The following is a 26,401-nucleotide window of genomic DNA, read 5'->3' as shown; positions in this document are numbered from 1 at the left end:
GTAGATTTGGAACATTTTACTCACCTATATCTGGCTCCCATCTATCAGCAAGGAGTCCTGGTCATCTTCTTTGCTGCGAAAGAGAGAATAACACACAACATTAAACACTATGGGTCTCAGGATAAAATATGAAACTCAAACAAACATTTAAAAATACATAGGCCTACATTTTTGTGTAAATTCATTCAATNCAAGTTTGCTCACCTTCAGAAACTGACTAGGTTCCACTTATTTTCAGACATGGGGGTCGCGTACAGTAACAAGACAGCTCCACCCAGCAACAGGGTCCCTGGCTATCTTCTCAACTGCAAAGCAAAATATAACACAACATAAACATTAGGCTATTCATCTCTGATAAACAGTGTGAAACAGACTGACATTTGAAACACACATATAACTTTTAAACTTAAACCCACCCAGTAGCCTACCTCACTTCTATCTTTTGATTTATCTTAGAGATGTACACACGATAATGGGAGCGTACCTACAGTATGTTCCCCGGGTCCAGCTTCCGTCCATCAGCAATCCTGGTCATCTTCTCGGCTGAAAAACAAAATAAAACACACAACATACAGCTCTGATTAACACTGTGAGACACACAGATTGTTTTATCTTGACACATTCATTTTGTGTAGATTTGTAACATTTTACTCACCTCTACCAACTCTATCTGGCTCCCATCTATCAGCAAGGAGTCCTGGCCATCTTCTTTGCTGCGAAAGAGAGAATAACACACAACATAAACACTGTGGGTCTCAGGATAAAATATGAAACTTAAATAAATAGATTTTTGACATTTAAAAATACATAGGCTACATTTTGTGTAAATTCATTCAATTCAAGTTTGCTCACCTTCAGAAACCGACTAGTTCCACTTATTTTCAGACATGGGGGTCACGTACAGTAACAAGACAGCTCCACCCAGCAACAGGGTCCCTGGCTATCTTCTCAACTGCAAAGCAAAATATAACACAACATAAACATTAAGCTATTCATCTCTGATAAACAGTGTGAAACAGACTGACATTTGAAACACACAAACAACTTTTAAACTTACACCCACCCAGTAGCCTACCTCACTTCTATCTTTTGATTTATCTTAGACACACAATAATGGCAGCGTACCTATAGTATGTTCCCCAGGTCCTATGTTCCCCTGTCTTTGTATGGGAATGGGGAACATAGGACCCTTTTTTCTAAAAAAGGGTTCTATGTTCCCCGCATTATATGTTTCCGAGTTTTCAAATTGTGCCCTTTCCAAAACCATCCCTAAACCTAACCTGTCAGAAATGCAATGTTTCTGAGTTGTAAATTTGTGCCCTGACCAAAACTATCCCTAAACCTAACCTGTCAGAGGTGCAACAACAACCTGTGCTTTGCCATGCGGCAGCAGTCTACTTGGAAGCAGCAGGAAACATAGGACCCTATGTTCCCCAGTAGTTCTAGAGGGGAACATAGGACCCGGGGAACATAGGGATGACCCCCAATATAGAACTATGTTACTGATTTGCTTACCATGCTTACCATAAGGACAAAAGCTTAAACAGCACGCACACACACAAGTTCAAAACATGCTTCCTTGACAACCCCCTTTTACATGAACATGAAAAGGGCAACATGGGTGTATCATTAATGTATATCCAAACAACTCTAGCCTCAACAAACTTCAAAGTAACATTTGTTGCTAGCACATTAGCATGTATGCTAGCGGCATTTTAAAGCAGAGAAAAGTAGCTAGTTTTTTCCTCTGGTGTTAGATGCTATAGCCCACAGTGTGATATTAACTGGAAAGGTTATGGCTAAACTTACATCAAAACGAATTCTTAATGAAACAGAGTTCGTTCCTACAGTAAACCAAGCACCCAATGAAGCAGACATTTTGCAACAAACTTGCAAACAAACCATGATTCTTGTTGTTAACCCGTTAGCATAACGCTAACCGTTAGCATAATGCTAACGGCATTAGTAAACCAGACTGCTGGTGTTAACTTCAGATGCCACTGATGTAACTCGAACAGGACATGTTATACACTTAAAAACGAAGTTACGTTTGTAAATAGAGTCGATTTCTAACAAGAAACTAAGCTCCCAACGAACTGAACATAGTTGTGAAGTGGCAGTGGGACCTACCATAACTGTGTGTAGTATGCGAAGTCATTTCAAATCACTATAGCAACCATAAACAATACAACGGTTTTGCTATTCCCTGTCAATTATGTATTGAAATTATGAAAAAAATTACATGATGGGACTAAAACAATGAACTTACCTTACATAGGGCTTTTTCTGCAGCGTAGCCCATAATACGCTATTGTCAGTTGAAATTTGAAACGATCTTTCACGGACATCAGAGCAGTCTCGTAACCCAATGAAATGGGTTACTGGCTGGGTTAACATTATGGGTTAAAACTACCCAAAACTACCCAACCCGTACCTAACCCAGCGTTTTGGGTTACAAAAATAACCCAGCATTTTTCTGAGTGCAAGATCCCTGACTTGGATAGTAATTTCAGTGAGCATCAATATACTGTATAGCCTATATTATATTATATTATATTATATTATATTATATTATATTATATTATATTATATTATATTATGACTCATAAATCATTCAGAAAGTGATTGATATTTCTTTAACAGATGTTAGTTAGACCCTCTCAACTATAAGAATATGAAAGTGTTCTTTATTTCACTGTGTGCGTGAAGCCTAATGTCCCCAAACCACACGAGGGCAGCAGCTTAGGGTGTGTGGGACATATTACGATTTCTTCGCCAGTTCATTCTGGAAAATAGAAAATACACATGTCCCTGGAGGCTTTTTTTGGACGCAACACACAACCATAGTCTTGTTTTTTTTGTTGTTTTTTTTTACATTAACAAGACAGCTAAACATTTGCAACACGCGTAGTTCTAGATTTAGAAGAGAGAAGGATTCTGCAACTATCCTGCGCTATGCTGCAGAAAACAGTGCGGCCAGGCTGGTGATGACCTATTGCAAACATGGTAAGTTGTGGTGGTTATCACGAGAACTTCCAATGTTTAATATTTCTTTAGTTAATTGTCACTCTCATGGTATGCACTTCGTTGTGGATCTGAACGCATATGGTTTGTTGAAAATAATAAATGTATGCGTTATTACGCACGTATACAATTGAAGCAATTGGGAAAACAATATTCCTTTTCGAGGCCGTGCTTTGCGAATTTGCTTACAGAATCCAGATTGTAGTACGTGGGTCTTCGAGTCGACGTTACAGGAAAATGAAGTTCATTTGCAGCAGTTACAGGCTGATGAAGTAGAGTTGTGCCAGACCCTGAGACTGCAGGTAGAAGAGCTCCAGAAGAGACTTGAGGAGAAAGACAACAAACTCACTCAGGCGAACGAGGTGAGACCATTACATTAAAAAAAAAAAACATTTTACCCTCGACCCAAAACGAATTTTTGCTTGAGAAAAATAGTAGGCATATGAACCTTTCTTCTTTCACATTGAGATTCACCAACTAACCCTTGCAAGGTGTTTGGGTCAATTTACCACTTCCCTAAAACATATCAACGCCACATGTCACAACGTCACATGTATGAAGAACCATTAATTTTGGGAAATATTATATAATTCTCACCCTTCCTGTCTCTTCTCATTGCCCCCAACAGGTGATCAGAGCACTGAGGGATGAGGTGCAGACACTGCAGCAACAGCTGGAGCAGCACAGACGGTCAGTGCAGACACTCCATCCTCTTCATCACATCCACCATCCACTATCCTCAGTCCCACGCCTTTCGTAAAGTCTTCACGAAAATAATATATTAATTTTCGTGGTGCATTCACGTTATTGCCCGCCTTTCGTAAAGTCTTCACGACAATAATAGATTAATTTTCACGCTGCCTATTCACTTGAATTGCCCCACTGCTGCTATGGTTATCCAAACGTCTGTAGGGGCGGGGCGGGGAGGGGGTGCTGACAGAACACTGCTGATACACTTGGGACTCACAAATTCGACGCCCTTTCGGTACTTACGCCTTATGTCCCCTAAACCTAAACCTAAATCTCACCCTAACCTTAACCCTACTTAACCCTAAACCTAACCTTAACCCTAACCTGGACCCTAAACCTAACCCTAAATTGCTTGTTTGAAATGTTTAATTACCATGTGACGGTAGGCTACCGAAAGGGCATCAAACTAGTGGGTCGCTAGGCAACAGTCGGGCAATTCAAGTGAATAGGCAGCGTGAAAATTAATCTATTATTTTCGTGAAGACTTTACGAAAGGCGGGCAATAACGTGAATGCACCACGAAAATTAATATATTTTTTTCGTGAATACTTCACGAAATGAGCGAGATACGGTTGCCCATTAGTGTCCCTCCTCCACCATCCACAGTCAGAGCCGTCAGGGTCCTTCCATGTTTTTTATATGCTCTACTAACACAGATTTGTTTCCAAACAGCAGTCACAATGACCTCTTTTAGTCTTCATTTCTTGGGGGGTAAAAAAAAGGTCAGCACACTATTGAGCTTTTGAGGATTATGTGTTTGTTAGCAGCAGGGCCGCCGCTGCGCATACGCAGACTACGCAGCCAGCGTTAGGCCTCGTCCATTGTGGCTACAAAATAGGGGCCTCCAAGACTGAGATTGACTGAAAGCTTTCATTAAAAGTAATAAATTACATTGCTTCTATTCTTCTATTCTACATTGCTTCTATTGCAGTTTAATGACCTCTTTTTCTATTTAACAGAATAATAACATCTTTCAGCACCAAGTAACCTAAACCTAGTAGACCTATCTAAATTTTAGCTGTGCTGTGCATTTCTTAGGCTTTAGCAATAATAGCATAATAGCATAATAATAATAATAATAATAATAATACAATTATTAATAATAATAATAATAATAATTATTATTACATTATCAGGGGGCCTCCCTAAACCGTATGCTTAGGGCCCCCAAAACCTTAGCAGCGGCCCTTTTTGTTAGTGAATCTGAGGAAAACCACTTGGTTGAAAAGTCACTGCCATTGAATGGTGCAATGACAAAAAAAAAAAAAAAGAATGTGTCCGCAACTAATGTCATTTTTTGGGTCTATGGAATCTGTGTAACATAATGCTCTGTCTGTAGAATTTAGAAATTCCAGCATCCTGTGTGTTCAGTGTCGTGTTAAAATTTCAGTTGCTGTATGCTTTTGATGTTCTGCTATTAATGAACAGTAGCCATTGTGATTCACAAAGTAGGTCTTAACATTTCTGCATATTCTAACACTCTGCCTACCGTGACTCTCCACAGGAAGTACCGTGATGATGTAATTGGACAGAGGGGCCAACCGTGTCAGTGTGGAAGAGGAAATGACATCACTGCATTGGTAGGCTGCCTGTCAGTTATTCACTCAGTGAGTCCATCTCAATCTAGTTCCTCCTGTCCTCTTCTTTTGCTCATGGCCTTGTGATGCGATGCAAGACGTCATTGACAATAGGGTCATTTCACATGAAATCAGACACTTTGGGACCCGACCGACACGGATTTCAATCATACTTGCTGTGCCTGTTTAGTAACAAGGTAGCACCCCAGAACTGCATTTGTGTGAATCTGACACCAATATTAAGGGAGAAACAGACTAGCAAAGGTTTACATGTAAGGGTAGGACACTATGCATTCAGCCTTGATTATATCAGTCAGTGTAAGTCACAAAAGGATGTCTGAGGTGTTGTTTGAAAGCTCTTTTCTGGCTCTACAAATCACACACACAGCATGGAATACAACAACCTTCAGAATATGAATTATGATGCATTGAAAAATTGAATATCAAAAAAACATATATTTTAAAATGGCTGGTTTCTTGTCTTAACATAGCCTGTAAGGTCATAAACAACACCTGAAAATGGGGTGTTTGGTTCTTTATTCATTTCAGAGATAAAGGACATAAAGGTTGAAATTATTTGTATTGGACTAGAAATAGAGTAGTGTCAGGGACAGGGCTGGACTGGCCATCTGGCATAACGGGCATTTTCCCAGTGGGCCCTGCGCCGTCGTCGGTCCCTATTCCAAACTACACAGCTTCTGCCCATTGTCAATGGACACAGTGGAAGCTAGACCATTTTAAGCATTCAGAAAAGGCAGCGTTGAAAGAATAAGCTCAGTAAAGGAATTTTCAAAATGTTCAAGCATCAAAGGGTATGTTGTAGCTGTATATGATGTCAACCAGTAGGCGAGTACATCTATGGCCTTAATATACCAAACCCCCAAAAAATTGATACAAAAGGTTTCTCAACTGATTTCAATACATCCAGGTGTCCTTACTAACATACTGAAAATCTAGGAAAATCTAACCTCAGGAAAGGTGTCATTTTCAAGATCAAAGTTTTTCAAAATAAAGGTTATTACATAATAATAATAATAATAATAATTTGTAATAATAATTGTATTTGTATAGCACTGTGTCATACAAGGCATGTAACTTAACAACGTAACGTTACTTAAATGCTTAACAAATGGGAAAAAAACATTGTTAGAGATGGGTTTAAAAGGAGAGGTATAGAGGAGAGGTAGAAATAGCAGGAAGGCAGAGGAAGAAGAGATAGACAGAGATTGTAGAGTCATAAGGTCAACGTAGGTTAGGACCAGGATTCTTGGATGCGTAAGGTCCATAGTGGCTGGGCCAATCATAAGTCATAGATAGTCACACAGAGATTGGGCGCTCAGGTGCGGCCCCTGGTGGCATCAGGGGTGAGGAAAAACTCCCTTTCGCTTGAATCATAGTTTGTAAGGAGGAAAAAAAAGCTCAGTGAGGTCTGAGAAAAAAAACCCCTATAGTCAGGAAGAAACCTCAGGCAGAGACCAGCGGCAACCTAGGGGAGCCCCCTGCCAGGGCTGGTTTTGAGTAGTAAGGGTGCTGTGGCAGCTGGGACACTATGACGCCTTGGCAGCTAGGAGTTGGCAAGGATGAAGAGGTGGGTCTTCAGCTGCTTCTTGAAGGAGCTCGAGCAGGGGCATAAAAAGAGAGCATGTCAGAGATATAACTAGGGGCAAGTCCATTTAATGCTTTAAATACTGTGAGCAGAATCTTAAAGTCGATTCTGTATTCTCATTCTGGTTCTTGTTAGGATTCTTGCCGCAGAATTTTGAATGAGTTGCAATTTGTCAATTAATTTTTTTGGGAGACCAGAGAAGAGAGCATTGCAGTAGTCTAGCCTACTGGTGACAAAGGCATGAATAAGTTTCTCAGCGTCTTGTCGGGGGCCAAGCCGCACACTTTGTTGACATTTCTAAGATGGAAAAAAGCAGATTTTGTTATCTTGTTGATGTGAGGCTCAAAGCTCAAATCCGAGTCTATGACCACACCTAGGCTAGTAACCTTATCTTTAATGTGCATGCTTAGGTCACCTAGGCTTGAGTGGAGTTTTGCACATTTTTTCTTAGGCCCAATGAGCAACACTTCAGTTTTATCCTCATTTAATTTTAGGAAGTTACTGTTCATCCAATCTGTGATGGCAGACATGCATTTAGGCAAGGCATGAATGGCAGTGGTTTGGCTAGGCTCGACAGAGATATATAGTTGAGTGTCATCGGCATAGCTATGAAAATCAACATTGTGCTCTCTGATGATGGAGCTCAGGGGCAACATATAGAGAGAGAAGAGGAGAGGGCCCAAGCAACTACCCTGAGCAACTCCAAAAGGCACATCATACTTGTTGGAGACGTATTCTCCGATGGTGACAAAAAACTGCCTTCCTGTAATATATGTTTTGAACCACTCTAAGACGTGGCCGGACAGTCCTACCCAAGATTCAAGGCGGTCAATTAGTATGTTATGGTCTATCGTGTCAAAGGCTGCACTGAGGTCGAGGAGGATAAGTGCTGAAACTTTGTTAGCGGCAGTGCTGAGCCTAAGATCACTTATTATTTTGGTTAGTGCTGTTTCGGTGCTATGGTTGGCTCTAAAGCCTGATTGGAATTTTTCCAAGATATCATTCCCAGCCAGATGTTGATTAAGCTGTTTAAATACAACTTTTTCTAGTACCTTGCTTATAAAGGGGAGGTTTGATATAGGTTTGTAGTTGTTTAAAGAATTCTGATCTAAATTTGTCTTTTTTAGGAGTGGTTTTACCATGGCTGTTTTGAATGAGCTTGGAAAAATGCCTGTAAGCATAGAGGTGTTAACAATTTGCAGTAAAGGTGCTGCTAAGCAACCAAGTATGTTTTTTAGCAGATATGTGGGGATCGCGTCAAGGCTGCAGATAGACTGCTTACTTTCCCTGACTATTTTACAGAGGTCGTCCTCTGTAATTGGACAAACATTTTGGAAGCTCTCAGGTCTCCTAGGGGGGTTTAACCCTCCCTTCGGTGTATCGCCTGGGTGGGCGACAGAGGTTGCTGCGTTTCCACCTTGGATGCCTTCTCTAATGTCTGCAATCTTTTTATTAAAAATTGTAGCAAATTCCTCGCACTTGGCATGTGATGCTGCATTTAGGTTGTTATTGCTATGTGTTGGATTAAGCCGGTGGTCAATAGTGGAAAAAAGAACTTTTGCATTATGCTGGTTGTCTGTTATGATTTTGGAAAAATATGCTTTTCTCTCTGAGCGTACCGCATTATTGTAGGAGGAGATCTCATCCCTAAGGGATGAGATCTGGCGTGTCTGCACATGATAATTACATTATTAGCTTACTTCAAAAGATTTATTTATTTCATATTGGAAACCCAGAAATGTTGTATTTGTGAAAATGAAATGAAGTGTTTTTTGTCAGCAATATATGCTTGTCGAAATTGCCACTGCCAGATGCTAACTCTCTTATATTGTTCAACCTCACTATGTCATGCAATTTGCATGCATTAACATGTTTTCAGGATCTGTTTGGTTGGAGTGCTGTTAGGGTGGATAAAGACACTACTGCTATGGTAATATCCATGTGTTGTTTGTCAGGGCACATCATCAGTGATGAATCATGGTGTCACTGGGTGTTATGGGTCTTTCAGCAGCTGAACTGAACAGACAGGAGCCAATACTTGTGTAAGTAGAGGGCAAGATGAAATGGTTGGTACTAGAGGAAGACAATGTCCTGGAAGGAAAATGGGGCTTTAGCATAGCTTTCAGATACGCCAGAGTATGGCCTGTTGTAGCTTTCTAGGCAAGGGTCAGGGCCTTGTATTCAATTTGGGCATGAAAAAGAGGAGTGACATGCAGTGACATTTGCAAAGGTATTATTGCACAAGCTGGAAGACCAGTCAGGAGATAGTTGCAGTAGTTGAGGTCAGATGGACAGTAGGCCTACCAGAAGTGGAGTCATTTAGGTCAGGCACAGATGATTTTATGTATATTTAAGTTACTGAGAAGCGACAGGGCTGGGAAACTGAGGCTATGTGGTCAGAGGATGATAGGTGGTCATCAATAATGACACCTAGGTTTCTTGTGGCCTTCTTTGAGGCAACAGCAGAGTCCATATTGAGTTTGATATCATGCCAGCCTGAATCTTTGCCTGGGATCACCAGCAGTGCTGTTTTAGCGAGGCTCAACTGCATTCCATCATACTTGTGATAGTTCAGAGAGGCAAGCGGTAAGGTGTACGTAGACCATGGAGTCATATGTCACAAATTACAGATATGACTGTGCTTCATCAGTGTAACAGTAGTATGAGAATCTGTGAGAACAGATGACATGACCCAGTGACGTGGTGTACAAGGGAAATAGGAGCCCCAGTACCAGCCCTTAGGACACCCCTGTGGAGAGGCTATGAGTTGAGGACAGCTGACCTTGCCATGATACATGCTAAAAATGATATTACCAGACTCAGAGAGTATCTGGAAGGACTTTGAGAAACCTAAAACTCAATTATTTTAATCTAAGAGATGTGTTAAAAAAAACATGTTTTGAAAAAAAATGCTAGCTGGCGTGTCTGCACAAAGATCTTTAGATTTACTACAAAACAAAACAAGATGTCCATACTCTCTTCTGAAGATATCTTTTGGCTTACTAGAAACACAATAAAAGAGTAATTTTGAGCCTGGCCTTTTCAGATTTTGAGGTTTTGCATTTTGAAATGTAATGAATATTTAATTAGACATAGTCTGATTACCATACTGAAACATAACATTTCAGAAACTTGCCATACATTTTTTCTCACAAATATGTAAGTGTCACCGGTTTAAATTTCATGGTGATATCAGCAAGCTACATTTTTTGGCCTATTCACCTGGAGTGTCTCTCGGCCCTTATAATAAGCCTATAGCAGCCATGTTGAAAATAACTAATTTCCCAAAGTCAGATTTTACTAGATTTTAAGTATGTCATTTAGGAGGTCCAATAGTAATAGAATCCATGACAAAAACTTTTGTATCATTTTTTTGGGGGGTTAAACCCTAAATGTACTCGCCTATAGTGGCTAGCACGTGTTGAGGAATGTATGCCGAGCACTGGAGAGGTGAAACTGAACTTCCTGCATCCTCATGGACCATCTCCATCCTTCACATATTCCGATAGACATGCTGTCATGTGATATTACTATGGTATTACCATATGATTTGTATGATGCCATATTTTTGAGTCACATTATCTCTGAAATGAATAAAGAACCAAACACCAGCATTTCAGGTGTTGACATTGCAGGCCATGTTTCGACAAGGAACTGGCCATTTTAAATTATAGGTTTTTTTTATATTCAATTTTTATTTTTTCAATTTATGATCATTCATATTCTGACGGTTGTTGTATTCCATGCTGTTTGTGTAATTTGTAGAGCCCGAAAAGAGCTTTCAAATAACACCACGGACATCTGTTTGTGACCTACACTGACTGATATAATCAAGGCTGAATGCATAGTGTCCTTCCCTCATTTGTAACCTTTCGCTAGTCTGTTTCTCCCTTAATATTGGTGTCAGATTCACACATGCAGTTCTGGGGTGCTACCTTGCTACTAAACAGGCACAGTAAGTATAATTGAAATCCGTGTCGGTCGGGTCCCAAAGTGTCTGATTTCATGTGAAATGACCCAATAGAAGTTTTATTCAATGTGTAAACCACAATTTAAAGCCCATTTTCCTGTTTGCAATTGGGATGTTGACGTTATTGCTTTCTCCATGGAGACGGGCCGTCCGCGTAGCACAAGGCCACAAGTGAAAGGACAGGACGTGAAGTAGGGGTACTAGTTAGAAATGTACTCACTAGTCATTCAGTCATTTGCCAGGATGCCATGAACCCAGCTATAGAGGTAGCTTGCTTGCCGAAGCCTAAAATTGACCATGCATCTTCAGAGGCAAAGGTCACCCCAACTGTCTGTTCGCTGGCAGAACTGAGGCAACAGAGAATGCATGGGGAAAAATAGTCCTTCCACACCAACACGGTGAGAGTCGGACGGTTATGGTGCAGGAGATGGCTCACTATAAAATGAATTCCTGATTTATTCAGTAAATAGAAATTGCATTCAGAAATTCTTATTGACTTGACTCATGAGAAATTAATGTTTGTGTAATTTGGACGACCCTTTTTTGCTGCGTTTGGGCTTTCTATTCCAAGTATACCTACGTTTTAACCCACCATAGAAAGGTACTCTGGGATTTGTACAGGAAGGTGTTACATCCTGCTGGGCATTGCTGCCTGTCGCACCTCCTCCGGTGCCCATGGGTCAGCTGCAGGGTCATCAGTCGGGAACCACCGTTTCATCAACGTTTCGCCCCTTTAATCCCGAATCGTCTACGGTGGCGGGGCAGTGACAGGGACGTCTCCCTGTCACCCCCTGCAGCTGATAGATGTTATTCCTGCGGCTGTTTTTTGGGGGTTAGTTGTTATTCCCCCAGCTCCTGTCCTTCCTCCGCAGCCAGAGCCAAAAGCTACCTTTTTCTGCCTCCTCTGCCAGCTCCTTTGTTGCCTTCTTTAGCCTTCCTCCAGTGACTCCCACATCCTTCAGAAGGCGTATGGTCGACAGCCCCATAAAGCCCCGGCATCCAACTTCAACTGGATATATGGAAGTCTTCCAGCCCGCCTCCCGGCACTCCGCAGCCAGTTCGGTGTACTTGGCCTTTTTCCGTTCAAAGGCTGCCTCAATCCCTTCCTCCGATGGTACAGTGAGCTCAATGAGAGCTACCGCTCTTGCCATTGCAGACCAAGCCACTACAGTGGTGCTCATATGTTTACATACCCCAGCAGAATATACGCTTTCTTGGCAATTTCTCACAAAATATGAAGGATTACACAAAACCTTTTTTTTCACTCATTGCTAGAGACTGGCCTAAGATAATTATTAGCAATCTTCTGTGTTTACTCTTTCAAAAGCATGATCACAACCCAAACTACCCAAATGACCCTGTTCAAAAATTTACATACCCTAGTTTCTGATTCTGAATATGGCCCTGTTTAACATCAGGGGCCGCTCTAAATTGTTTGTGGTAGTTGTGGATAAGACTCTTAATGTTCTCAGATGACAAAACAGCACATTCTTCCTGGCAGAATGGTTGTTTCCTATAATATTTTTGGGTGTCTTGCTGGAACCTCACATTCAAGTCAAGTCAAGTCAAGTAGGTTTTATTGTCAATTTCTTTACATGCACTGGTCATACAAAGAATTTGAAATTACATTTCTTGCTTTCCCATACAGACATAGACTAATCTAGGTAAGGACATAGACAGTATAGACATAGACAGTACTTATACATGGACTTAAGACAGTATGGACATAGACAGTGCTCATACAGACATTTAAAGTGCAAGACTGGACAACAGAAGACTTGTAGAGGACATACATTAAGAGGTATTGTTGTGCTTTTGTGCTTTTCCTAAAAAGTCCTTTATAGCGTTCTGACATGGTAATAGTAGCATTTTGAAGAAAAATAAATATTAAAAAGGTCTGTCAAGTACACCAGCAGCTGTGTGTGTGTGTGTGTGTGTGTGTGTGTGTGTGTGTGTGTGTGTGTGTGTGTGTGTGTGTGTGTGTGTGTGTGTGTGTGTATGTACGTGTGTATGTACGTGTGTGTATGTGTTTAGTGCAGGTAGAAGGTGCGGTGTGCGTCTGTGTGTGTGTGCGTGTGTGTGTGTGTGTGTGTGTGTGTGTGTCAGTGTGTGTCAGTGTGTGTATGTTTGGGTTTAGTGCAGAAAGTGCAGTGTGCTTGTGTGTGTGTGTGTGTGTGTGTGTGTGTGTGTGTGTGTGTGTGTGTGTGTGTGTGTGTGTGTGTGTGTGTGTGTGTGTGTGTGTGTGTGTGTGTGTTGAGTTAGTGCAGGTTGAAAGTTCAGTCACAAGTATAGTAGTGCAGGTGGAATGTTCAGTCGCAGATATGGTGGTGGGGGATGGGGGGGGGTTGTCAGTGGCCTTGCTGGCTAGAGGCTGACAGTGGAGAGAGAGTGTTCAGCATCTTGATCGCTTGGTGCATTGTGCTGCTCGCCAGCCTGGTGGTACGGGAACGGAGGAGCCTGTACCTCTTTCCAGAGGGCAGGAGGCTGAACAGTTTGTGTGCAGGGTGGCTTGTGTCTTTGATGATCATCAGTGCTTTCCGGGTGAGGCGTGTGGTGTAAATGTCCTGCAGGGAGGGGAGTGGTACTCCAATGATCTTCTTCGCTGTGTTCACAACACGCTGGAGTGTCTTCCTGTTTTTCTCCGTGCAGCTTCCTCCCCACACTGTGATGCAGTTGGACACGACGCTCTCTATGGTTCCTCTGTAGAATGTTGTCATGATGGAGGGTGTAGCACTTGCCTTCTTTAGTTTGCGCAGGAAGTAGAGACGCTGATGGGCCTTCTTCGCCAGTGATGTAGTGTTGGTGGTCCAAGAGAGGTCGTCGCTGATGTGCACTCCAAGGAACTTGGTGCTGCTCACTCTCTCCACAGCATCGCCGTCGATGGTCAGTGGTGGCAGTTGTTTTTGGACCCTTTGGAAGTTGACAACAATCTCCTTGGTCTTGTTGACATTCAGCAGGAGGTTGTTGTCTTTGCACCATCTGGCCAGCAGGTCTACTTCTTCTCTGTAGTGAGTCTCATCGCCCTTGGTAATGAGGCCCACCAGTGTTGTATCATCCGCAAACTTCACTAGATGGTTAGTGCTGTGGGTCGTTGTGCAGTCGTGTGTCAGCAGCGTGAACAGCAGGGGGCTGAGAACACAACCTTGCGGAGCCCCCGTGCTCAGGGTCAGGGTGCTTGAGGTGTGGTTCCCTACCCGTACTGCTTGTGGTCTTTGCATCAGGAAGTCCAGCAGCCAGTTGCAGAGGGAGGTGCTGAAACCTAGTTTGTCCAGTTTTCTGATGAGTTGTTGTGGTATTATGGTATTGAATGCTGAACTGAAGTCAATGAACAGCATTCTCACATATGAGTCTTTATTGTCCAAGTGGGTGAGGGCTGGATGCATCCTCCGTGGATCGCTTGGCTCGGTATGCGAACTGGTAGGGGTCCAGGGTGGGGGGTAGGGTGGCTTTGATGTGTGACAGGACTAACCGTTCGAAGCACTTCATGATTATGGGCGTCAGTGCTACAGGACGGTAGTCATTGAAGCATGATGGTGATGATTTCTTCGGCACAGGTATGATGGTAGCAGATTTGAAAAGTGATGGGATGACTGCTTGCTCCAGAGAGATGTTAAAGATGTCTGTGAAGACATCCTTCAGCTCTTCTGCACAATCCTTCAACACTCGGCCTGGTATGTTGTCTGGGCCAACTACTTTGCGTGGGTTGATGGTGGCCAGTGTCCTCTTAACACTGGCAGAGGACAGGTAAAGGGGTTGATCATGGGGGGGAGGGGGAGTTTTCTGTGGGTGAGTGTCATTTTGTGCTTCAAAGCGGGCAAAGAAACTGTTCAGGTCGTTTAGCAGAGAGGTGTTGTTGTCACAGCTTCGTGGTGCAGGCTTATAGTCCGTGATGGCCTGTATGCCCTGCCACAGGCTCTGTGCATCTCTGCTGTCTTTGAAGTGTGTTGTTATTTTGTCTGAGTATTCCTTTTTAGTTTTCCTGATGCCCTGGGACAGGTTTGCCCTTGCTGTCTTTAGGCCACACATTTGAGGTTTCCCCTGAATGGCTCAAAGATGTTGAGATCAGGAGAGTAAGACGGTCACTCAAAAACTTCATTTTATTCTTTCTGAACTAATGACGGGTTGATTTGGTTTTCTGTGTTGAAATATTGTTATTGGAGGAGGGAGGAGACGCCGAGCGGATGAGGGTCGCGACTTGCGAAAAAGCAGGCAATTCTTTTCCAGTGTTTCAGTGACATAGCCTATTACCAAAATGTTTCCTATTGGTTTTCGTCTCTGGTGGTATTGTAGTCACATTTTTTTTTTTTGACGAAAATATAAATCAATATCGTTATATTTTTCGTACAAACGCATGCTGTTTTTTCGTCATCGTTTTATTGTCGTCAGGGGAAAAAACAATCGTTAACGATAATTATGACGAAAATATTTCGTCACGAAATTAACACTGGTAGAGTCCTCTGCAGGCGATGGTATTCTGCTACTCTGTCTGCACTCCTCCAGCACCTCGGCTAGCTTTCTCAGGACCTGGTCATGGAGCCATCTGTAGCGGCCCTGAGAGAGCACGATTTTGCAGCCTGACAGGATGTGCTGGAGGCTTGCACTGGGAGCACTGCAGAGTGCACAACATTCCTCCTTTCCGAACCACTGGCTGAGGTTCCGAGGACAGGGAAGCGTGTCATACGTTGAGTGGATAAGGAAACTGAGTCTTGCCTGTGGGATCTTCCATATGTCTGACCAACTGATGTTTCTGTTTGAGATTCCCTCCCAGGTTGTCCAGCTTCCTTGCCGACCCTGAGACACGGCCTTGATCTTGTAGCGGTCTTCCTCCATCCTTGTCACCTCCGCCACCACCATCTCCTTCCTCTCCTTGCGGTGGGCCTTGGACCAGAAGCGTGATGCATCTCCCCATCCTAGGCCTGCTCTTCCTACCTGGGCTCTTCCCACGATTTCCTTGTGTTGCAGCCGACTGACCGCTTGGTCGACCTCTGTCTGGGCATTCCACTTGCGGCCAGTTAGGACCCTGGCATTGGCTTTCCTCACTGACTCGTCTGTGGACTCCCGAAGCTCGAGCACCAACCTGGTCTTTTCTTGCCTGTACCCCAGCTGCAGGGATTTCAATGGTAGCTGGAGCATGTTTCTCCCGAACGTGTCAGAAAGGCAACGTGGCAGTCCCAACCACTTTCGGATGAATGAGTTGGCTTTCCCATCCATCTTACTCACGGTCGATGAGGGGATCTCGCTCATTTTCAGGGGCCACATTACTCTCTGGTAGAGAGTGAATTGGTAGCACCAGACCTTGTACTTCCCCGGGAGTTGGCTTTGGTTGATCCTCCCCAGGCCATCTGAGAGCTGCTTCATGACAGCTTTCCCCATCTGCTTATCGGAAAGCTCAGCAGTGTACTGCCTCCCCAGGCTTTTGATGGGTTGCTCTGCGAGTAGTGGGATCTTTTCTCCTCCGATGACAAAGGTGGTGTTGCCGTTCCTGACTCCTCTCCTGAGTGACAGGCTACGGGATTTGGAGGGCTTGATCTTGATTCTTGCCCATGACATCAGCTCATCAATCCTCTTCAGAAGCCTTGATGTACATGGCGCTGTCTGAAGAAGGGTGGTGACGTCGTCCATGTAGCTCCTTAGCGGGGGAATCTTCTGTCCAGTTGGCAGTTTGATTCCTCCTGCCATTTGCCTAGCACCGATGAGAATGATCTCAAATGCTGCGACAAAGAGTATCGGAGAAATGGCACACCCCATCGCTATTCCGACTTCAAGCCGCTGCCACCCCGTGGTGAAGTCTTGGGTAGAGAAGCACATCTGCACTTTGTTAAAATAGCATGCTATCATGTTCCTAATGCAAGTGGGCATGTGGAAGAACTCCATGGCGTAAGTGATCAGCTGGTGTGGGACTGATCCGTATGCGTTAGCCAGGTCAAGCCAGATGACGTTCAGATCTGTCTTGTCCCGCTTAGCTCTCTGGACCTGATCCCAGATCATTGTGGAGTGCTCAACACATCCTGGGAAACCTGGCACTCCTGCCTTCTGGCAGTTGGTGTCAATGTAGTTGTTTTGGAGCAGGTAGTTGGTCATCCTTCTGGCTAGCACTGAGAAGAAGATCTTTCCTTCTACGTTGAGTAGGGCGATGTTACGGAATAGGCCAATCTCTGTAGAGTTTGCTTCCTTTGGGATGAACACTGCTACCGCTCTTTGCCTCTCAGATGGAATGAGTTGTTTTTTCCAAATGGTTCTTATTAGGTACCATAGCAGCTCCAGTACCTTGGGGCAGTCGCTTGTAGAGGTTGTAGGGGACTCCGTTAGGGGCCTGGTGCGGAGGAGGACCTTGCCGTCTCCACAACTTGTCTGACCTCACTGAGCTTGGGAGGCAGGATGTTGAATTCAGCTGTTGGTTGTGCAGGTCGTGGTACGTATCCTGGTGTTCCTAAGGGGATGTTCCTTTGTGGATCACTGTACTGCTTTCTGACATGCTGTTCCAACTGCTCCCTGGTGGTTTCGAGCTTGCCAGTCTTCTTCTCCTCCAGCAGCTGTCTGGCATGCTTGAAGAGGTCCTTGAAGAAGCAGTCTTGCTCTTTTTGCTTCCGTTTGCTGCGTTTCCGGATGCGCTCGGCTCTGCTTAGCATGGCTAGTCTCTTCCTGACCTCCTCCCACAAGGCTTTCAAGCCTTCCTTCTCTGCCTGTGTTGCCTTTCTCCAGTTCTTGCGGAGTTGCCGTCGCCTTTGAACCAGTTGGAGGATTTCCTTTTCTTTCCTTCCCTTCTCCCTTTGGATGGTCTTCTGTCTGGGCACAATCTCACCAAACCTGTCCTTGCAGGTCTGGTATATGATGTCCCCAATCAGATTGAGCTTGGCCTCTGCCCCTCCATGCAGTGACTCCTCAAGGATATTGATCAAGTGTCTGTCCAGTGTGCGCCATGCTTCTGCTTCACTAGACTTTGGCCACTTGATCTTGCTCCTTCTGGCGGCTGTCTTAGTCTCTGCGTTTGGCTCTGCCCTGTCTGGCGTGGGGAGGACTGGGTCTTCGTGCTCGCGTTGGGGCTCGCTCTCCGCCAGTGGACCATCCTCCTCTGCTACCCTCACGCCGTCAGCCACATTGGGTCCATTGGCTCTGTGGTTTTTGCCCTGGCTTTTGGTCCCTCTTGTCTCACCTGCTGTTGCAGTGCAAGGTTGCTGTTGGCCCTTCTGTCCACATCTTGCTTTCCCCTGGTGGATGCGTAAGCCCCTAAACGTGGTCACTTTCTCCCATCCACATGCACACTTTCGGAGGATCTTCTCCTCATTTCCTGGCGTTCTGGTTTTCTCGTAATCCTTTTCCATTGCCGTCATCATCATGTTGTCCGTCCTGTTGGGCCCATCTTCCATCCCGCCTGGGCCCTCGGGTTGTTGCTTTCTTTGGTTCTTCGTAGTTAGAGTTGGGTGTCTCTCTATTGAGAGACCAGTGGGTTGGGTAACTAGCCGCCCACGCCCAGTGCGGTCTTTCCCTGCTGTCATCCAGTCTCTCCTGGACGTCCTCCAGTCTTCCCTGGACTACAATTCCCTGGACTTGAATTCTTCAGGCAGTAATTTGAATAGCCTGTGTACTTGTCAAGGAACCAGTATCCGTGGAGCTGTGTGTGCAGACAGGGAGCTGTTCCATCAGCCTGTCGTCCCAGTGAGCCAGAGCCTGGTTCCTCAGATGCAGGAACTTGATTATTACCTCCGCAAAGGAGGTAATGTTTTCGGTCGTGTTGGTGTCTTTGTCTGTTTGTTTGTTTGTCAGCAGCATAACTCAAAAACTAATCAACGGATTTGGACGAAACTTTGTGGAGTTGTTGATAGTGACCCAAGGAACAAGTGATTACATTCTGGTGGTGATCCGGATCACGAACCGGAACTAGGACTTTTTGAAAAGATTCTTCACCATTGCTGGCCTATATATCTAGATGCTCATAGTGACCAAAAAATGAATTGCGAATACTCCACAAAAAGAAGGCAGAAAGACAGGTGTAACATAGTCAAATGTTCTATCAAGCAGCTTCCTTGTCGGAGGTCTGCGCCCTCTGAGTGCTTCTAGTTGTTAAAGGTGTGTGTGTGTGTGTGTGTGTGTGTGTGTGTGTGTGTGTGTGTGTGTGTGTGTGTGTGTTTACAGACAGTAACTACCCTCCCAGACTGCCGTCCTTGTGAGCCAGAGACGGGTTCCTACGAAGCAGGAACACCACAGGAGGACCAGGATGTTACATCACAGGATGTTGCATCACAGAACACTCTGTTCTGCCCTCCTCTGGAAATTAGCATTGGTGCTGAGGTAGGACCATTTCCTTTGTATCCTTGATATGTCTTGTATGTATTTGTATTTGTTTGCTAAAGAAATCTTCTAACAAATACAGTTGCGTGTTGCCATTTTAGGTATGTGAGATCCCACCAAACATCTTCCTGTCCTGTACCTCGGAGGACGACCCAGAAAATGTTTCAATGCCTCCTGATGACGTCATGCTGACATCAGCACAGGAACTGGAGGAAGACCCGGCAGATGATCTTCCACTGTCTCCTGGTGATGGTACACGGACATCACCACGACAACTTGAGGATGACCCAGGAGATCCACTGTCTCCTGGTGATGGTACACGGACATCATCGAAGGAACTGAAACTTGAGAATGACCAAGCAGATGTTCCATTGTCTACTGTTGATGGTAAGCTGACATCATCACAGCAACTGGAAGATGACCCAGAAGATGTTCCACTGTCTCCAAGTGATGGTACACGGACATCACCACAGCAACTGAAACTGTGTATGGTGTCAGTGAAGCTACAAGACTGCCGTGACATGCTGGGGCCTGATGGAGTTTTTAAGATGCGAACCTCAGAGGACCTCAGAGATGACGGTGAAAATGATGATGATGATCTAAGTTATCAAGATCATGATGCCGACGTGGATTACAGCCCGAAAAGTAAGTGCACACATGCGATATGTGGGGTAAATGAAAAATATATCAGGGGTAATAATGTAATAATACTCATGGCTGTCATACTTGACCTACTTGAACAGTTTACCATTATTTAAGTCCATGTAAATAAAAACAACAAAATGTCAAAAAAAAGTTAAAAAGATACATAATTTAGGAAACATTCCTTCTTATTGTTAACCTGGTTCTCATGCAGATGGTTGTGAAGTTGGCCGAAAATGCACAAGGGTCTGCGTGCGAACCAGGCTGCACATTACTGTAGCCGTTCTCTGAGTCTGATTACATAACTCGTATTTCCAAGCTAGCATGTATCATTGAATCAAAAGGGACCAGCTAGCTGCATCTATTCGTCTCAATGACGCATGTTAACCTGAAGTTGGCACAAGTTGGGCTGCCAGCCAAAGTCAGAGAATGGTTGGAAGAGCACCAGAAATGTTAAACTCAATTATTAAACTGAAGTGGAGATGGGGAAATGAGCACATTTCCAGACATTGTAGAATCTTACTTTAAAGACGTTTTTTCCTTTTTCCATTCAGATGAAGGATTCAACATCTGCTCAAAGGCTGGAGAACTGTTGTCTGCAGTCGAGGAGAGCATCGCCGAGCCTGAGGGGGAACAGAAGAGGCAGAGCAGGGGAGGCATGAGAGTCAAGGCGAAAAAAAGAAAGCATGCCAGAAGAAAGCCCTCCACTGCCGCTCCACATGGAAACGTTTCCACCAACTCTCCACATGCAAATACACCCAATGATTCTCCTCATGAAACTACACGAGGTGTTGTTCAGGAAGATTATCACCCGGAGAGAAATGGAAGGACTTCTAAAGGAAGAAAAAAGCAAACCATAGAGGACGTGAGCGATGAGGGTGACGACGATGATGATGGCGACAAAGATGACGATGAGTGTCATCAGGATGGTGATGATGATGATGACGACAGTGATTACGACCCAGGAACCGATGAGTCCATTGAACATGATGTATGTGAGAAAACTCTGCCAACTCCACAAACTCTTGTCAGTCACAAAAAAGTCCACACAGATAGACCTAAACAAGGAACTGAAAGAAAAGGTCCTCCTTGGGAATGTGATGTATGTGGGAAAATACTTAAAAATAAGCGGAATCTTATTATTCACAAACGACGGCACACTGGTGAAAAGCCTTATGCCTGCAAACACTGCGACATAACTTTCAGACATTACAGTGCTTATTTCAAACACCAGAAAACACATTCAGACGAGCTACATGGTCTGCCCAAAATGGTAAAACCAGCTGAAACAGTGACTGAAATAAACACTGAACGTGATGTGTGTGGGAAAACTCTTCCAACTCCACATACTCATGCCAGTCAGAAAAGAGATGGATCACAACAAAGAACACATCAATGTGACATCTGTGGAAAACTGGTTACAAGTTGGGCGAATCTCAATCTACACAGGAGTATACACTCAGATGACCGGCCTTATGCTTGCAAGCTCTGTGACAAAACTTTTCGATATAAAGCTGCTTTAATATCTCATCAGATAGTTCATACTAAGGAAAGACCACACAAGTGCTCGCTTTGCCCCAAGGCTTTTGCGACTTCATCATACTTAAAAGTACATATCAGAAAACATAAGGGAGAAAAACCCTATGCCTGCACTCAGTGCTCCAAGACTTTCTATGACTCAACAGGTCTACGCTGCCATGAATTAAGTCATTCAGATCACAAACCTTTCTTGTGTCTGGTGTGTGGGCTGAGAGTGAAAACGAAAGGCCAGCTTAAAACCCATGAGTTGATTCACACTGGAGAGAAGTCATTTTCCTGTACGCAATGCAACAAGCGCTTCATAACAAACTGCAAACTAGTTTACCACATAAGAAGCCATACTGGAGAGAAGCCCTACAAGTGTTCTTCATGCGAGCTCAGCTTCGCCAGAGTCTCTTATCTCAAACGGCACCAGGTTATACACATGGGTGAAAAGCCTCACCTTTGCTCTGTTTGTGGGAGGACTTTCAATCGTGTTGAAGCACTGAAGACCCACCAGAGAGTTCACACTGGAGAGAAACCCTACCAGTGCACCGTCTGTGAGGAGAGATTCGCCTACCCACAGGCTTTGCAGACACACCAGAAAAAAGTGCACAACATTGAATTCCACAAATGTCAACAATGTGGGCAGAGTTTTAAATCTGCTAAAGCTTTGAAATCACATGAGTGTTCACAGGGTGTGAATTAGGGATGGGAATCTTCATCATCAAAGCGATATGATGCGCATCTCGATACAGATGGCAACGATATCATACATTCACGATTCATGAAATTACTAGTGATAAGATGCGATACGATTCTCCTACCTACTGCGATGCAGTTCGATATGGCGCGATGCAATTATAATGCCATGCGATGCAGTGCGATTCGGTACAGAACAGATTAAAATATTAATTTGATATTAAAGGCTGTGCACAAGGCTGCCGTTAGGCATAAGCAGAGTGCTTTTAGAGCCTCAACCACTTTGCCCCCAAAATTGTGGCCTCCTTAATTGAGACTTACTAAGAAACATCATGAAAAAAAATATTTAATTACATTTCAAAACATATATTTGTTAGGTAGCAAAAGGGCCATCATTTTTCAGGCATACTGTAATTTTGAATATAGGACTTAGCATTATTATTAGTAGTAGCAGTAGGCCTAGTAGTAGTATTTACTTATGAGGGGGCCTCCTGACCAGTTATGCCTAGGCCCCTAAAACCTTAGCAGCGGCCCTGGCTGTGCATATAACTTTTGAGATGGCCTATACTGGAAAACATACAGAAAGTAGTGAGAACTCATTTTGGCTTGGGCACATTGCTTTGAGCAGAGAAAATGACAAAATATATACCTGAATACTACCATGTCAATTACAGTTTATCTCTTTTAAATAAAAATGGGAAAACCACAGAGCTTCTGCTCATGTTGGAATATTGACGAGGACATGTAATAATGTACATGTAAGCTCTGAACAACTACACTTGATCCAAATTAGAACAATTAAGTAGATGTTGGGAATGGGGTTAATATCGAAGGGAGAAATAACGTGCGTAGGCCACTGGACTGAAGTGTTGGAATAGTGTACTTTTTCAACTGGAGTTTTTAAACTTCATGGACAATCTGCACGAGCTGCAAATCAGACCGTGTGTGTCCAGCACGAGAGCGAAATATAACAGGCTCCTAAGCAGCAATGATGCCAACTTAGCGACTTCACTTCTTTTTTATTGCATGAACAAAGGACTTAAAACGAATGCACAGGCTCTGTAACGTTTTCCAACACGGTTATGTTTTTTTTTTTTTTTTTTTTTAAATCTCGTGCACTGACTATGCTTAGGCTGCTTTCATTCGGAAACGGCAACATGTTGGCAGACAGCTTTCTCTTGTTGTTTGTGCCGCGCGGTAGCCTACCCTTAGCCTGGGCGAATAGCCGACTGTTGACTCCGTCAATCAGTCTGGCAAAAGTCATGAGGAATCCGTCTCCGTGGACGATGGGAGATGGTCTGATCTTACTCTATCATTTAAATTAATTGAAGTTCCAAACTCAAATTAAAACCTATATTGTGCTTTATTAGCATGCCTGTTACGTTATAGCGTCGCAAAAGCATACAAATAACAAAACGAAAGTGTGAATATAGTTACTTTTACCAATCAGTAACGGAGCTTGCGGGTGAGTTCTACGTCACCACTCTCAACTGTTTGTTGATTGGCGAAACACTGAGAGAACCGAGCTCGAGGCTTTTGCCAGACGATGTGCGGAGCCAAAATCTTTGGGTGGAGTACAGAGGATGGCGTCGCGAGGCTAGCCTACCCTACATATCAACTCAACTAGTGAAGCGAGTACTCTCTCCACACGTCTTCCAGACTCGCAGAAGACGGTCACTAGAATTAATGTTATGCAGTTTCAGATGAAATATGAAAACGTTTTGTTAAAAAAAACTTCAGGGGACTTAGTGGAGGTGAGATCTGTTGTAAAGGACATGTTGTCTATTCATAAACGTAAATTGTATGGTCTTGTCTATAAATGGGACAGCGAGAAATAGTTGTTCCCATGGATGTTGGGATTTTTAAGATGCTTCCTCACTATTGAATCTAGAGACAAACTGGTCCATTTGGCCAAAGAGGTTAAAATAATCGTTGCGGTCATAGCAATAGCCTACCGCTGTGGTAAGCTTACACTGAAATAGATTGGTGCACGAAATCTTCGAGCTGCGCAGAGTATAAATGAGGCTGAAAATCTTATGTTCGTTGCGATACGCTGCTGTTCTATCAAGAACGGCCCTGGCGCCGTCACTGAAATGTATGCGGAAATGCAACAAAGTGGCTCTTTGAAATTGTCAATTGCACTGGGCGGCAATACCTGTTGACCATTGTCAGAAGTTGGTTGATTCCACACAACTGATGTGAAGCAGTTAGCAAAAAACATGGTTATGCAACAGAATATCAGAACAGTCCTAAAAGTAGTTTAGGACTCTTAGCAAAGTTGAATTTTTAACAACTTCTTAGTTTGTATGGTGCAGGCTGTGAATACTTTTGTAAATATGATTTCTTTGTTTTTTATTTTTTATACATTTTCAAAACTGTCGAGACAACTTGTTTTTCACATGGTCATAATGGAATAATTTGTGTGGGATTTTGACAACAGAGATTCATTTCTAGCATTTGGAATGAGGCTGTAAGATAATAAAATGTGAAAAAGTGAAGCGCTGTGAATACTTTCCGGATTGACTGTAAATGAAAGAATTTATGTCAAGGGCCGAATAAGATGGATTTATAGGTTCCCCAACCCTGTTCTAATGTTATGTAGGCTATTTGATTTTATGCTCATTTCAAAATAGCCTATTTATCTTGCCTTTATTCCTTCATTGCACTTCAACGTGTATGTCTGCTGTTCGTGTTTTGTAAAAATGCTAGGCCTACATTTTTTGATTACTGAGCATGGACAGGGTGTTAACAAACTATGATAATGCCCTATGGAAGAAATGTGGGACTTTATTAAATACATATATGCGAGTAGAAATTAATACAAATATGACCGGATTTATGAATGTATATATAATTAATATAAATATGAAATGGGACGCATAAATAAATGTATAATTTCTTCCGTGATGCCCGGGGTTGGTCTAAAATTTTGCTCACAATGGTCTAAAAAGGTCAAAAAAGGTCTAAAATTTGACCCACTGTCTGAATCCTGCAAGAACCCTGAATTGTAGTACATTCCTCTATTCCTCTGCGTTTCTTGATTTTTTTTTCTCATGAACAGACCTGTAGAATGTTCAAGTCAAATTCTAGAACTACTGGTGAAAACCTATACTCCTCAAAGGGTTAATATGGCAGGGAGATATTGGAGCTACCAGAGGTGTCTTTAATAATAATAATGAAATGAAAGTGTGTTGTAGTGAACATAAAGAGATGTTTTGTCATACCAAAGAGTTTCCCTTCACTACTTGCATAATAAAAAAAACTGTTCTGTTTTGTTATTATCAAAGATTTTGCCTTCTTGAATCATAATAATGTTTGTAAAAAAAAATTCCATACATCAGGCTGCAAAGGAACTAAGGGGTCAGTTGTCTCGGGCCCTCAGAGAGGGGAGGTCCAGAGGTGGGTCAGTTTATGTGTTGAGAGGGGAGACTTTTCAGATGACTTCAGTCGCGGAAAAAATTGAGAGGCCACTTTGAACATTTCAACGTTTCTTATTTTACTATAGATGGGTATGTGTTTGAGTTGAAAAGACATTGTTGTTTTATTCTATAAACTACTGACTACGTTTCCTCCGAATTTTGAATGGAAATATTTTCATTTAGAGCATTTATTTGTAGAAAAGTACAATGGTCAAAATAACATACAACGTGCAATGTTCCCAGAACTTAAAAAAATGCAAAGAAAACAAGATGATATTAACTTAATAACAACATAATAGCAATGCATTAATTTAGGGAAGAGTTCAGAAATCAATATTTTGTGCAATAAGCCTGATTTTTAGTCACAGCTGTCATGCTTTTTGGTATGCTTTCCACTAGTCTTTCACATTGTTCTTGGATGGCTGCTTCTGCTTGATCTCACATTCCAGAGGTTTTCAAGTGGGTTTGGGTTGGCCATGTCAGATTATTGATATGGTGGTCCTCTAGCCTGATTATAATCAACTTTCAAATCTCGTCACTAGGAGGGCACGGCCTGGCTAGTGGTCCTTCACCCATAACTTCATTGGCCAAGCTGAGAAGCGGGGGGAGCGTTGCCCCTCTTTACAAAACAGTCATCCGTGTGTTCAGTGGCACTGTCACTGTTCTAGGCAACAGGCGTCAAACTCGAATTTATCAGTGGGCCAATATGAAAAGCTGAGCTGAAGTTGCGGGACGAGTTCAATATTTATTCAAAAGTGCACTGAAATTGTGCATATAGCACACAGACTTAATAATTAAAGCAAGACAAATAACACATAACCATCATACACTCATCGGCCACTTGAATAGGCTCACTTTACCAACCGCTCATTGAAGCAAAATTCCAATCAATCAATCGCACAGA

General features: G+C 43.2%; 2 protein-coding genes and 1 long non-coding RNA gene across 3 annotated transcripts in view; 2 read left to right on the top strand and 1 right to left on the bottom strand.

The window, feature by feature from the left end:
- Window positions 1-26,401, top strand: part of LOC134456856 (zinc finger protein 84-like) — a 179,274-nt gene that overhangs the window by 127,784 nt on the left and 25,089 nt on the right. The window lies entirely within an intron of this gene.
- On the bottom strand, window positions 651-2,164 carry LOC134458195 (uncharacterized). The gene is made up of 3 exons (XR_010036545.1): window positions 2,131-2,164; window positions 853-952; window positions 651-713 (listed from the first exon to the last, which is right to left on the bottom strand). It is a non-coding gene; the product is annotated as an uncharacterized LOC134458195 (long non-coding RNA).
- On the top strand, window positions 5,293-25,333 carry LOC134449586 (zinc finger protein ZFP2-like). The gene is made up of 4 exons (XM_063199615.1): window positions 5,293-5,354; window positions 19,061-19,216; window positions 19,318-19,861; window positions 20,413-25,333. Exons 3-4 carry the CDS (start codon window positions 19,384-19,386, stop codon window positions 22,083-22,085), a joined length of 2,151 nt encoding a protein of 716 aa, XP_063055685.1. The 5' UTR covers window positions 5,293-5,354; window positions 19,061-19,216; window positions 19,318-19,383; the 3' UTR covers window positions 22,086-25,333.

The sequence above is a fragment of the Engraulis encrasicolus genome, chromosome 1 (genome assembly GCF_034702125.1).
Source record: "Engraulis encrasicolus isolate BLACKSEA-1 chromosome 1, IST_EnEncr_1.0, whole genome shotgun sequence".
Classification (NCBI taxonomy): Eukaryota; Metazoa; Chordata; class Actinopteri; order Clupeiformes; family Engraulidae; genus Engraulis; species Engraulis encrasicolus.
Note: the sequence above shows the minus strand (reverse complement) of the source record. Positions and strands in the feature narration are given on the sequence as shown.